The following is a 13791-nucleotide window of genomic DNA, read 5'->3' as shown; positions in this document are numbered from 1 at the left end:
GATTAATATGTGCAAGGATAAAAACAAATAGACGTGGGGCATAAGACTTGGAAAATCAGGCATGAAAGAACAAAAAAAATAATAAAAAAAAGATGAGCCAACATATTCTAAGCCCAAGCAAAATTGTATAAGCTGCAAAGAATAAGGGAAATAATTTTGTTATTTATTTAATGAGAGTGTCTTATGTTCTGTAATCTTTTAAAAAATAGGGCAAGATTTTTTTTTATTTATAAAACCCAATTGTAATTCGTAGTTTGATATATGTAAATACTGCTAAAAAAACAGGGAATTATGACCTCCCCTCTTTATATGATCATCAGGCATGTGAAATATGTTGTAAGCTCATGTTCTTAAACTCATGTAATTTCCTGAAATGTTATTCATACCATTAATACATGTATTGCAATCATGTAGAAAAGTGTTAATTTGCATATGCCATCGAACATTTTGAATTTTTCTTTTGATATTACATGTAAAAAGATATTGTTTTAAAATATTCACCTCCCAAGCACAATGGAAAATGTAATGTTTATATCTAGCTGATGCTGCTTTTTAATTAAAAATGATTACATAATTTAATTAAGCACCATCAGAAATAAACACGTATTTATAAATTGAAATTTCCCAAACTTTGCAACACAAACTAATGGCATCCATGCACTTCATTCCTTTTTGGACCCCTGATGATATAAATACACACCTACCAAATAAATTCTCACCAGAAACCTCATAAAAACTCCCTAAATTATGAATAGCTTTTTATATATATATTATTATAGAGGAAAGATTCAAAGTTCAGATCTTTTAAGCAACTAAAAACACTAATATTAGGTTGAATTACAATTAATTAGCTACTAAATAAAATTAATTGGCTACTCACCATAATTTATTAAAATAAAATGAGAAAAAATGAAATGTCAATCGAGAACAGTTCAGGGGATCTCTATTGTTTTAGCCTAATTTATATAATTAAATAGTGACAAAAGATTATTCATAAATTTATATGTGAATTTGCGTATAGTCATTAATTAAATATAAGTATTCCATGAGTTGTAGTCTTGGACAGCTGTATAAATTTCAAATATTCGTGTCCCCTTGCTATTATTTCACCAGATTTCTCTGCCACAAACCCATTTTTTTTTCTAGACTCTGATGATTAACTTACATGATGTGTGTGTGAGAGAGAGATACTAAATAATCTCTGAGCAATTTTTTTATAATTACTTTTTTTTAGAAAAAAATCTTATTATAAAGAGATTATTATATTATTTTTAACTACAACATTAACAATGTAATGCTGCCGAACATCATTTAACAAAATTTGGCAATCCTGAGAACTAATATATTTATTTCTTTTTTTCCAATTTATCTGTTTCTTAAACTAAAAGATTGGGGCATATTTATTTTTATTTTTTCCAATTTGTCTCCCTAGATCCCTTTTAAGTTTCAAGTAATCATGGGTTTATGTTACAAAACTCAGCGATTAAATTTGAGATTAATTTTGCTTCAAATTGAAGACCATTTTCTTTGAAAACAAAAAAAAAAGAAGGATGGTTTGTTCAAAATTAGTTTTTTTTTTAAATTGTCCCCTTCTAAGGTTGTCTAAAGTGCAATGAAAAAAAGAAAACTTCACAAAACATGTGAAGAATCCGATAAAACCAGGAAGAAAAAAAAACAAACTTTAGAAACACCGAATAAAAAGAAAATCAAAGTGCAATGAAATAAGCAGGCAATTTCGATCAACAGTAGTTGAATGAACAACCCATGCAAACTAAAAAAACACACAACATTAAAAAGAACAACTGAAAAGAAAGACAAATAGTAATGGAATAACCTGGAAATTCTGATCACCAAGAGTCAAACAAAAAGCTGTCAAAAACTGAGTATCCTCTTGAATGTAATGGAAGAAGCAAACCCTTCAAAGCAAATGGAAAGAGACCAACATCCTATGAGTTACAATAAAATAAGATTAAGAAGTCATAAAAATCATAATAATTAAAAGAGAAAGAACGAAAGCATACTAATTAGAGAAGTTGCTGGAAAACAAAACCAAAACGGAAAGCAACAAAGAGGGCAAGAAAAAGAAATTGCAGAAAATTGTAAAAGGATTTAAGGCACCATCATGATCTCGCTTGTGCAAGTAAAATTGTTTCCCACGAAGAAAAGACTGAATTGCAAAAAGCAAAGAAAAAGCAGTGTAAATTTTCAAAGCATTCAATACAGAAATATGATGATGTTTTCCCACGAAGAAAAGACAGAATTGCAAAAAACAAAGGAAAAACAGTGTAAATTTTCAAAGCATTTAATACAGACACATGATGATGTCGCTTTAATAGTTTTCAATCTACAATGCTTTTAATAATATAATAATAATCAACAAACAACGAACTTGTGCAGGGAAAAAAAGCAAAGTCTATAGTAAATTGTTAAAGCATTTAAAACATTTAATGCACCATCATGATCTTGCTTTAATAGTTTTCAATCTATAGTACTTTTAATAATATAATAATAATCAACAAAGACAAATGTTCATCTAAAAGCAACCAAGTTGCGCAAGGAAACAAAGAAAAGACTACAATAAATTGTTAAAGAATTTAAAACATTTAATGCACCATCATGATCTCGCCTTTGCATTTCCCACTGCAGATAAGAAGAGAAGACTCGACGGAAAAAAACAAAGATAAAACAGTGTATATTTGCAAAGCATTTAATACATTAATATAATGCTAGATGCAACTTTTGCAAGTCAAATCAGCAGCTAGCTACAGTTCTCCCCATTAAAATCTTCCAGGTACAACTCTTTCTATAATATAATACTAACTAATATAGAAAATTGTTCCATAAAAAAACAACACAGCACTTAGAAAGAAAATTGTTTTGTGGGGAAATCACAGTACTTTCCCCACGCGTTTTAGAGTTCTGTTATATATGAAACTTGCTAATAGAGAAAACTTAGACAGCATATACTCATTGTGTATTGTTGACCAGAAGTAAAACCATTGCAAGAATCAAGATTGATCCATTGTAATAGGCAAACATGATTCTTCATGCGAGTGCAAGTGAGTGACTAAATAAGTATTTAGTTGTTTAATTAGAAATCATATAAGCCATAATGAATTGCTATTTCTGCACAAGAACCAATGAATTAAGGCCTGCTTAAATTTGGTGAAGTAATTCGGGAGAGAACTATGATATGGTCAAATAAAATCCATTGCTTGAACCAAAAAAATCCAATGCCAGGAAATAATTATTAAGAAATTACAAGTACATTCATTCTTGTATACAATAACTGTTATTATTCCATGAAAAATGGAAAGCCGCGCGCATCTCCTTACAGCGAAATAGGAAAACAAGAGGCAAGATTAAGATCAAGTTTGGCATTGATTTTAACGATGGGATGGGATGGAATGCTGCAATGAAAGAACAAAAGGGCTACCAGCTCGAAAAAAACCAAAGGAACTGGTGGCATTTTTTGACTGATAGCCTTCTTGTTCTTTGATTGCATTACGTTATCAACCAAAACTTGTGGGAAATGCCAATTAACCCTTGAACTTGCCAATGCAATGGAGCCTCTTCAGCTTTGATACATGAGATTTGGTGTTCAGCCTCATATTCACCTCGTAGCTAGGAAGATAACTCTTCAGGATCCTATTCTCTTCCATTAGCCTGTTGATTTGGGCACTAAGATGTTTGATCACTTCTTTCTTCTAGTCATTTCTCTTTATTAGCTCACTCTGCTGCTGCTAACTATCCCCAGTAAGTTCCGAGACCTGTAGCCTTAATGCATCTCCCAATTTCTCCTTTTCGAGGCTTTCCATTTTGTGATCACTACCATCAATGTTTGCATTCAATCCAATACCATTAATGATCTTTACAGCCCACTTTCGTTAACGTTTCCATCAACATCTCCATTGATCTTCAGGATCTTGTATTGTTCACTTGACATTGACTCATTTTCCTGTCCAAAACTATATTTTTCTTCTGCAAATGAATCGGGGCGGGAAGTTGGTGCTTCCGATTTGGTGTTCCCAACATTACCTTCGTTACACAGGCCTGGAAGAGCTGGACTTGTTTGGAGGAGTTTAATGACGAAGAGGATGATGATCTCAAATGGGAAACATGAATGCTTTCATATCTAAGTTGGTCATACTTTCAGCTAAAGAACGGTAGGATTTGTGCAAGTCATGCACTGGGTTCATAACCTCTGGTCTTCTCTTATAAAACATCTCAGCTCTCTCGGCAAATCATCTTGTATGATATTTAGGACATTTTAGTCTTGTTATCCAAATCTGCGTTTTGTTACAAATTCCATATTTCATTAGCCTTTTGCGCTATAAATGTCTCCAAGTCGATGATGAAGTCATAAAGACAGCGTTAGAGAGACAAGTAATGTATATATCTCCTAGCTATATCAATGTTTGTATGCTTTGAGGGATATAATTTGCAGCAAGATGGGATCATTAAGAACAGAGGTGGGATGGTTTCAATCTCTGCTTGGCAAAGAAGTGAAGTATTTCTAGTAATTCAAGAAAAGGAGAGAGAAAACAACAGATAATATTTGACATAAAGAAAAGCATAATTAATAGCCATAAATATGTAATTGTAACAGGTTATTTACAGGTATAACATTTATACAAGAATAATCATGAATGAAAGGTTAGAGATAGGGAGAAAAACCTGAGAGAGTAGCTTGAAGCCGTTGGGATTGATAAGGACGCTTGTCTCTAGCAGACCACCATGAAAAAGAAGCAGAAAAGTCATCGCTGAACTGCTCCTCCATCGAAATCAGTTCCTTTTCAGAGAAGGGTTGGGATGTAAGACAAAATCACGCAGAATGGTAGATTTGGTAACGGGTGTCAAACCTTCAAGGACACCAATTTCACACTCCAATAACAACCCCCCCAAATTTTAACCTGACTACGACTCAGATAGAGTAACAAATCATTATTTTACCCGCCTCAAATAATCTTAAAACTATGTATTGGGGTATATTTTATTATTGATATAATTATTTTTAATAATTTGTACACGGTTATATTAATAAATTCATTTTTGTACAAAACAATTGTTGATTTAACCCTAAATAAAAAATATAATGCTTTTCAATGAGGGAGTTATAGTGTTATGATCTTTTTATTTCTTTTGGTAATAGTTAATTACTATGTTGCCCTTAAAGAAAAATTCAATATAATTCTCTTACAATATTTTTTTTTGTTATTTTACATTGCTTTTATTAATAATATAAAGGTTACTCGAAGGCATTATTATAATTGATTACATAATAAATATTATGTGCTAGCAAGTAGACGACCCTCGTGCTTTTTAGACGGCATGTACAAGGCCTTTCGCCCTTAGTGATAGGGCAACATATGCGACAAATACGCTTTTGATTTAGGTCCAAAAGACCTTTTTTCTCTCTTTCTTTTTCTTCCTCAACTTCAACCTCAATCCCTTTAGAATTTTAGACTAGCCCCTGCAATTAGTTTTTCCTTCACATTTGATATTTGTGCTTTGATTTCTATTTTTTTATATATAATTTTGAATAATCTATGAAATTACTGATATTTTTCAATTTCACTTCCCTATCATTTTTTAATCTTTCAAACTTGGTTCCTATTCTTTTAATTGCTATTTGTTTTTTTTTAATCATTTTCTAGATTGTTTTTTATGTATAATTTCATCATCCTTGAGTTTTTTTTCTATCAAATTTGATCTTTATTTTTTTTATTATTATCTTTTTTTTACTCTTACAAGTTTTTTAGATTGATATTTTTTTCATGATTTCATCATTCAAAATTAAATTGGTTGAAAAATTAATTTTTTTAATTGAATTTAGACCTAGGATTTCACGAGTTTGCTTGGTTTTTTTCTCTTTCTTTAAAATAATATTGTTTTTATTTTCTATCAAATTTTAAAGTGTTTTGTTTTATTATATTTTACGTTTATTTTTTATGAAGTTAGGTTCATAATTAATGTCACCGCTTGCAACTTATGAGTATTACTAAAGGTATTAGAAACAACTTTATGCCATCTACTTTAATAACAAATGTCACAATTCTCATAGATAATAGTAATATTTCTTTATTCTTTTTTTAAAAGGAATGTCACACCATGCAAGTCATCAGATAAATTAGTTCGAGTGTGCTGGAAGCATTATTATTAATATTTTATGTTTTCAATTCAACCACCATGTCGTCTAATCCACATTTCTCATAGATTTATATATTTATTTTCAAGTCAAGTTCGAGTTATCATCATGTAAGATGTCCAGCAGCTCGTGAGGAGGGCGGCATGCAAGTTATGATATCTTGGAGCATTCATATCGTTATTGTGACACAAAATTCTTAATATTCACAAGTTTTGCCATCCCTGCTTAATGGTTTTACACCCTGTCCGTTTTCAAACTTGCAATTTGTGAGTGATAATGCGAAAGCTATTGCCAATTTGCCATGATGAGAAAGTTTTTATGCAACCAGATAGCATGCCTCGAAGGAGAAAGGAGTGCATTCTCCTCACAAGGAACAACTGCGGGCAGTTTGCTCTAAAACATGTCCACCATCAGAGGCAGCAAGGGAAAATGTAGCACGTGAATGCGTGAGGGATAACATCACCACCAGTAACAGCAACCCAGAGAGGAAACGACCTTTGGTTCTTGGTTCTTGTGGTCCTCTTTAAGTCTAACCACCAGTTTTGGTTACCATCTTATTTATAGCAACTCCAGGTAAGATTGCGTGGAATTGTTGCAGCCAAGAGATCAGAACTCCTTCCTAGCTTTAACAATCCCAGTAGCATAGACTGGGGTGTTCTCTTTCACGTTTTTACACCATCCTTGTCTTTTACACAACCCTTCTACTTTAAATTGTTATGCTCTTAATTACTATCAGCCGTTTGCACTTCAGCAATACATTGGGTTACCACTCCCTTTTTTTTTTTTTTCCACCTCGAGTTACATCAAGTAGGCATTTGGAAAGCAATCAAAGAAACAAGAAGGAAAAGGTGTAGAGGCTACTTCCGCAACGCAAGCATCGGCACCGCACACATCTTGCCAACTCCAAATGTGGAAAATTTACGAGCCATATGTGCTAAATGGCACTGAAAACTACTGCCCACTTGGAATTTCGTATCAGCAACTGTAAAAAAACCACGCATCTCCTTTCTAAAAAAACATAGCACTAGCAGCATGCGTTTCCTCCACCTCATTTATCGTTTAATCCCTTGCAGCTCCAGTCCCCCTTCCCCCTTTTAGCTGTCAATGATTTCTTCCAATAGCATATGTCTGAAGAGTTGCTCAGGTTAATCACTCTTTAGCTGTCATTTTCTTTGTTAATTTTAAATTTTGGCTCTCCTGACCTTATATTCGATGATCGTCCATGTTACCCAAAAGACTTTTTAAACGGGGAAGCACTTGCTAAGCCAATTTTCATGGCTTGGCCCCAAGGGTAGACTACGTTCCACGCCACCAACCCGCCACCACAGTTCATGAAGGTCAACGACCCTCGGTCATTTCCCATTTGAACTCTTCAGGTTATTAGCAACAAAACGGGTGGTTAGCATGCCCCAGAAGTCAAAACTATGTCAAGCAGTCTCCGGTCTAGAGTGAAACTTCTCCATCACAACCCCGCAATACTTCTCCTCTTTAATAGAAATCTTGATTTCATGTTTATCAGGTCTTAGTTTTTACTAGATGGGGTTAGGTTGGTGATTGTTATGGTTTAATGGCAAAATCTTGCTCATTTGCTCTTCGATAAAGCAAAGCTGATGCTTCCACCCTGTTAACATTAAGAGCGTTGAGGGTGAAAACGAGAAGGCATTAGTCAAACACGAAAAACAGTGCAAAACAGCATAACGAAATAAAAATTACAGAACTCTCACCAGCCAGGATGGACAACAATTCTTCCCGTGGAAAGAGCCCAATTTACCTGTTCAAAACAAGTGAAATCATGCCTCGATTTAAAACACACCTAAAATTTTTGCCTTTTCAAGTGTCATTTTACACGTTAAGGAGAAACAACGAACAGGTCTGTTCTGGTTTAAATCACCCATTCTATTTTCATTTGATTTTTTTAAGGGTCTGCAGTAGCCTTGCATTTTTCAAAATTTTTAAAACAGAAAAAAATAAAATTCTGATTTGGAATTCAATCTTTGCTGAAAAGTGGTGCGACATCTCAGTTACATTACCTTATCTGTCCCAAGGGAATTGGCAACAACATGAGTAACCTGTTCGTCTATCTGGTTGGTGCAGACAGCACCAAACTGTTCCGCCATCTGCCACAATGGATGAAGGTGGGGGTTGACTTCACCAACCGGGAACACCCTACTAAATAGTATGCGACAGCCACCTAAAATCTTCCTCTGCTCTGAGGCAAGGATATTCCTAACATCTGCTTCATCTAGTGAATGATGGGTAAAAAAGTTCTGATGTATTTTCTCAATAACCTATTTCAAACAAAAACAAATGATCAAGGGATTGAAAGTTTACAAGAATCTCAGGGATAGTTCGAGTTTTGCCTCACCGCCAAAGAGCATGCCAAAGTTCCATCTTCTGGTCTCTCATCATGGTCGATCTCCAAAAGAGAAGGACCAGGAAGCCCAAACTGACGTCTACTGCAAGGGAAATAAATATACCTGCAACACAGATTGGTAAATGGGTAAAGGGAGAAAAGATGATGTAACCAATATAAATAAATGCCTTCATAGAAATGATGGTCTCCAATGGGACACAAAATACTTGCCTTTCTACAACTATCAAGTTCAATTTGTTATGGGGCCAGACTCTCACTGAATCGTCTATGATAACAACACCTGACTCCATACCTAACACCCCTTCAAGATCCTTGCTCTTGGGAACCCTCTCATCACCATCAAAAGGATCTCCATCATCACCCCTGGAGATAACTCGTCCAGCAAACAAAACCCCTTTTGGATCAAGCACTTTTGCCATCTCTGTAGCATATAACTTGTTTCCCATTGTGTATAGATGCAGTTCAAACAGTTTACTAGCCTAATTGCAGGAAAAAAATTGCATTAGTTGACTAAAATACAACTCAAGCACTAAATCAATTCAAAACCTGACTAAAATTACCTTTTCTAAAAAATTCCAGATCCCGGGCCGCAGTTTCGTCCACATCCCCATATGAGGAATGCGAAAGATATGTCTGCATGGCTTTTCACGATCTTGCTCTTCTTTCTTTCTCAAAATCTCATCATGCACAGGGTCTACTTCAACAAACTGAAAAGGTGAGGAATTGCTGAATTAATATGAAAGAACTTGTTTGTCAACTGTTATCCCAGATCGGGAAAAAGGCCATATTTATACAAAAAGAAGAAGAGAGAATTGCCTTGGCTGAATTGAGAAGAGTATGATCAAGATCCAAGACAAGGCAAAGCTTGCGTGCAGCAAACATTTTCTTCTGTTCTTCCAACCTTCTTGCCCTCTCTCTCTGTATAGCAGCTTTTTGCTTGTCATCATAGCCTTCAAAAAGATGCTCAACATCTTTCCAAGTGTTCTGTGAATGAGAACTTGCTGCAACAACTTCAGGAGATGAAGCAGGTCCAGTTTTCTTGTCAGAAATTGAAATTCCAGTTTTGCCATCCACTCTCTCCGACTTAGTTTGCATGGGTTGGGATGCAACATTCTGAGAAATGAAAGGTGGAGTTGTTGATGCTTGAGAAACAGATAAAATATCAGCAATATTTTCCAAGCTCTTTGTAAACGGAAAGGAAATATCAGGTGGCACAGTTGGCTTCAATTCCGCTAACCCCTCTTGTTTTCGCACATTTTGATCATCTTTAGTCCCCTGGGTGGTGGGTGTGAGGGTTGTTGTTTTGAATTGTTCAGATCCCAAGCTCCCAGCCCTCTGGAGTGAATGATTATGGAGAAAACGACGAGGATCTCGTGGTTTCATTCGAATTTTTCCTGACTCATCCTGCAGGGTCCAAGTCCATATATAATTAAGAAGCCTTCAACATACTGAGAAAGAGATATTTTGGAAATCTTTTTTTAACTGTTTAACACTAATCACATAAGGTTCTATTTTATTTACTTATTGCATTATCCCAGAGAAAGAAAAGAAACCAAGGCTATCCTTAAAATTTAACAAAAATTTTGTACTTGCGATGATAATGTTCCAGCACCAAACAAATACACAATATAATATAAAACTACAAAACCATTAATTTCAAGATCAAACAAATCCAACTGCATAGGCACTAGGCGCATATAATTCTCCAAAGATGCATGTGCTTCAACTCAATTAAACTTCATTCCTTACTAAGCAGATTCTTACGAACAATAATTGTCACTTCAGGATGCTAAAAAATTACAGACAATTAGTACTTACTGATGTGGCTATTTGAGAAGGAACTTGAGTTCCTGCAGGTCTTGGCAAAATCCCAGAGGGCTGTGAGGAAGCAACATTCACTGTAGGAATTGCTCCCAGTACTGAGTTGGAAATTGGAGGATGTGATGTACTTTTAGCAGGATCAGAAAGTGCCTGCTGTCCATCTAATGCTAATCCCTGTTGCTGTCCCATCTTAAGTATATTTATCAACATTGTTGGATTCACAGCGATGTCTTTCAATAAATCAGGTAGGGATGTTGTAGCAGTACTTGTAACTTGTGCCTGTTCACTTCCAGTAATGTTGCTGATTCCCATAAATGGGGACTGCGCATTTCCACTACCATTCACATTGGACTTAACACTACCAGAACTAGGGCATACAAATCCATTATTTATTCTTTGACCAGGTTCTACATTCTCTGCACACTGATTTTTGTTCACGGTTTGAGGTTCAGCCATATCAGTGTCCTCTAACCAGCCACCAGTTCCAGTCATACTTTCAATATCCCTTATAGCACCATAATTATCAAATGAATTTCTTTGCCTTTTCAATGAGGGACCATCCAGAACATCCTCATCTATCTTCTGTTTCTTCGAACCCACTATTGCTCCAGCAGGTTCCACTCTAGGTAGGTTATTAACCATGGGCAAGGCTCGCTGGTTGTGGTCCAAAGCACTGACATCAATATTAACATATCGAAGCCTAGGGTCCCTGCTCTTTGCAGATGCTTTGATGGTTGAACTAGGCCCAGAACTAACTGGTGCAGAATTCCTAGTGGGTACAACTCCACGAATATTAGAACTGTCAGGGTGGGGACGAGGTGGTGGTGGTGGTGGTGGTGGTGAAGGAGAAGCATTTTTTTGGTCTGAAACAGGTGGATTTACAGTTCTGTAGTTAACAACAGTCAATGAACTAGAAACTTCCCCAGCAGTATCACCATCCCCATTGCCTGATTCTTCCGAAGGTGTTGGGCTTGGAAGTTCATTTGTGAAAAACGAATTACGATTGAATTTTTGTTGATAGCTGGAAACAGCTTTGAGTGCATCAGTTTCATAGGGATGCATTCTAGGCTCTTCAGCAACAGGTGCCACCTTAGGCACAGGCAACCCAGAATTAACCATTCCATCCCCAATAGCCAATAGTCTTTGAACAGGGAAAGGTGTCGTTTCCTGTGTTGGTGAAGGAAGACTGTCTTCATCATGATATTTTTTGAGGTCAAGCAAAGGAAGCAAGACTCCCCTACTCTTAAAACTAGGTACACCTGATGGTTTAGGAGCTTCTATTGACTTGTTTGGCTTATTCTGAACAAAAGTTTCAGCAGCAGGTAACTTTTCATTCATAGTTGTCAAATCATAACCTGCAGTTTTCGCTAAAGAATCATTATGATTCTCATTCACTTCACCAGAAACCTGTGTTTCTCTATCTTCACCAGTTCTTGGACTAGATAAAATATAATAAGAACCCATTGAGGAAACCATGAGCTCTATCTGTGAAACAGACACATTTTTTAGTTGCCTCGGAGAAATAACAGCACCAATAATTAACAGCAAGCAACATTCAAGGAAAATATAGACTATGAATTCTAAAGTCGAAGTTACAAACCACGCACCTCTTTGTTCTGCCCGGGAGAGAAAAAAGGAGGACAGTGGCTATTTAGAAGGGAAAAAAACCTGTAACCGGAAGGATGCAATGATGAGATACCTAAACAATTTGAGTATGAAAAATCTAATAAAACAAAATAACGAACATGACAAAATCCAAACCTTGAAAAAATGCCCTTATTCTGCTCCTTTAATTTTTGATTCATCGAGCAAAAAACCTGCAATGAGCAACAATTCAGTCTCCACAAAGTTTCCAGCAGCATTACAACAGAACATTAAATAGAACTGCTTTAGACCAGAATTTATATCGATAAATACTCTTTGATGAATGAAATTGAGTAAAAAAAGTATTCTTTAAGTGCCTCACCGAATTAACAACTCCAATTGCCATAAAAAGCAATTGAACAAGACCATCTTTTGAGGGAAAATTATTATCATTTCCCCCCACCAATTCCTTCAAACTCTCCAATACTTTATGCAGTTTCAAACAAACTGCCTCAAATGACCTACAAAAAATAAACCAACAAAACAATTAATCTAATCATAATAATCATTATCCTAATACCTTCACCAAATATTTCAAAATCTTCATTTCTACAAAATTCACAAACTTTCAGCAACAAAAACACACTTACTTCTCAGTTTCAATCACACTAACACTCTCCAAATCTTTACGAATAGACTTCACCCTGTTTTCGACATCAACACTCGCCATTCCCTCACTCTGCACCACCACCGGCTCCGAATCCAAATCAATCTCACCTTCCTCCAACTCCCCTTCCTCTTTCTCAATATCAATAACTTTAACAACATCCATCTCATCACCACTATCATCGATCACGACAGTTCTCTTATCTTCTTTGCTGCTATTTATAGAAGATTTCTTGGAACTATCATCCAGTTCAACCTCAACAAACAGCTCATTTAATGGCTTATTTTGAACAGCTCGTGCCCAGGCAAAATTATACAAGCCAGACATATATCCACCTCCCACTTGATACTTGTACAGATCCCTCACCGTCCAAACTTTCTGTGTGCTGTTGTTGGAAGATGGTGTTTCTTTCACTATAACAACTTCTTGCTTATTAAAATCCTCTTCACTGATCTCTTCCACTGATGCTGTATCCGATATTTCCCCCTCCTCAACGTCTTCTATTCCACTACTGCCACCGCCGGCGGCGATCTCATTTTTACCCATCGCTATCTATCTAGGGTTTCTTTCTTTTTAATATAGTTAACCTTAACTGGATCTAAACATGTAGTAAAACCCAATCCACGATCAAGAAACAGGATTTGAAGAAAGAATCAACTAATTTCAAAGAATCTAGAGTGCAAAAGCAAACGGATTGGTTCGATTTAGGTTTTTTATTTTGTTGTTGTTGTTGTTTTGCTTTCTCTTTTTTCAAGATCTGAATATTTGCAAATTTCAGTTAAAAAAATTGAACCTTCAAAATCCTTGAATCTTTGATCTCAGATCTGTTTGTTGTTGTAGATAGAAAATGAGATCGTGAAGTTATGATTTCTTTTGTTCCTTTTTTCGGAGAGAGAGGGAGATTGCGGCTTCGACTAGAGGGGGGTACGACGATGGGAGGAAGTAGCAAGATGAGAGGTTTGATGCAATGCGAATCTATCGAGAGCGCTTTTAAATCTCAACCCTGCACGTCATCGATCTGGAAAAGGAGCGCTACCAGTGTTAAGTACAAATAAGTCCTCGTTCCACAATTTTATTTTTTTTCAAAGACTTTCATGAGTTTTCTTTATCCAAAACTATTAATATGATGGGATGAAAGGACCAAATTAAAGCGATGGAGTTAGTCAAGGAATGAAATTGTAGCTAATTATGCATAAA

General features: G+C 35.6%; 1 protein-coding gene across 1 annotated transcript; it reads right to left on the bottom strand.

Annotated features, from left to right (window-relative positions):
* Positions 1-6768: 6768 nt before the first annotated feature.
* Positions 6769-13569, bottom strand: LOC118041894 (RNA polymerase II C-terminal domain phosphatase-like 3). The gene is made up of 12 exons (XM_035049405.2): positions 12578-13569; positions 12310-12448; positions 12105-12160; positions 11951-12011; positions 10341-11828; positions 9339-9926; positions 9083-9229; positions 8733-9001; positions 8514-8625; positions 8179-8436; positions 7873-7919; positions 6769-7769 (listed from the first exon to the last, which is right to left on the bottom strand). Exons 1-12 carry the CDS (start codon positions 13138-13140, stop codon positions 7706-7708), a joined length of 3792 nt encoding a protein of 1263 aa, XP_034905296.1. The 5' UTR covers positions 13141-13569; the 3' UTR covers positions 6769-7705.
* Positions 13570-13791: the final 222 nt, after the last annotated feature.

Source organism: Populus alba, chromosome 1, assembly GCF_005239225.2.
Source record: "Populus alba chromosome 1, ASM523922v2, whole genome shotgun sequence".
In the NCBI taxonomy this organism is placed as follows: Eukaryota; Viridiplantae; Streptophyta; class Magnoliopsida; order Malpighiales; family Salicaceae; genus Populus; species Populus alba.
This window is presented reverse-complemented; position numbering and strand designations above follow the sequence as displayed.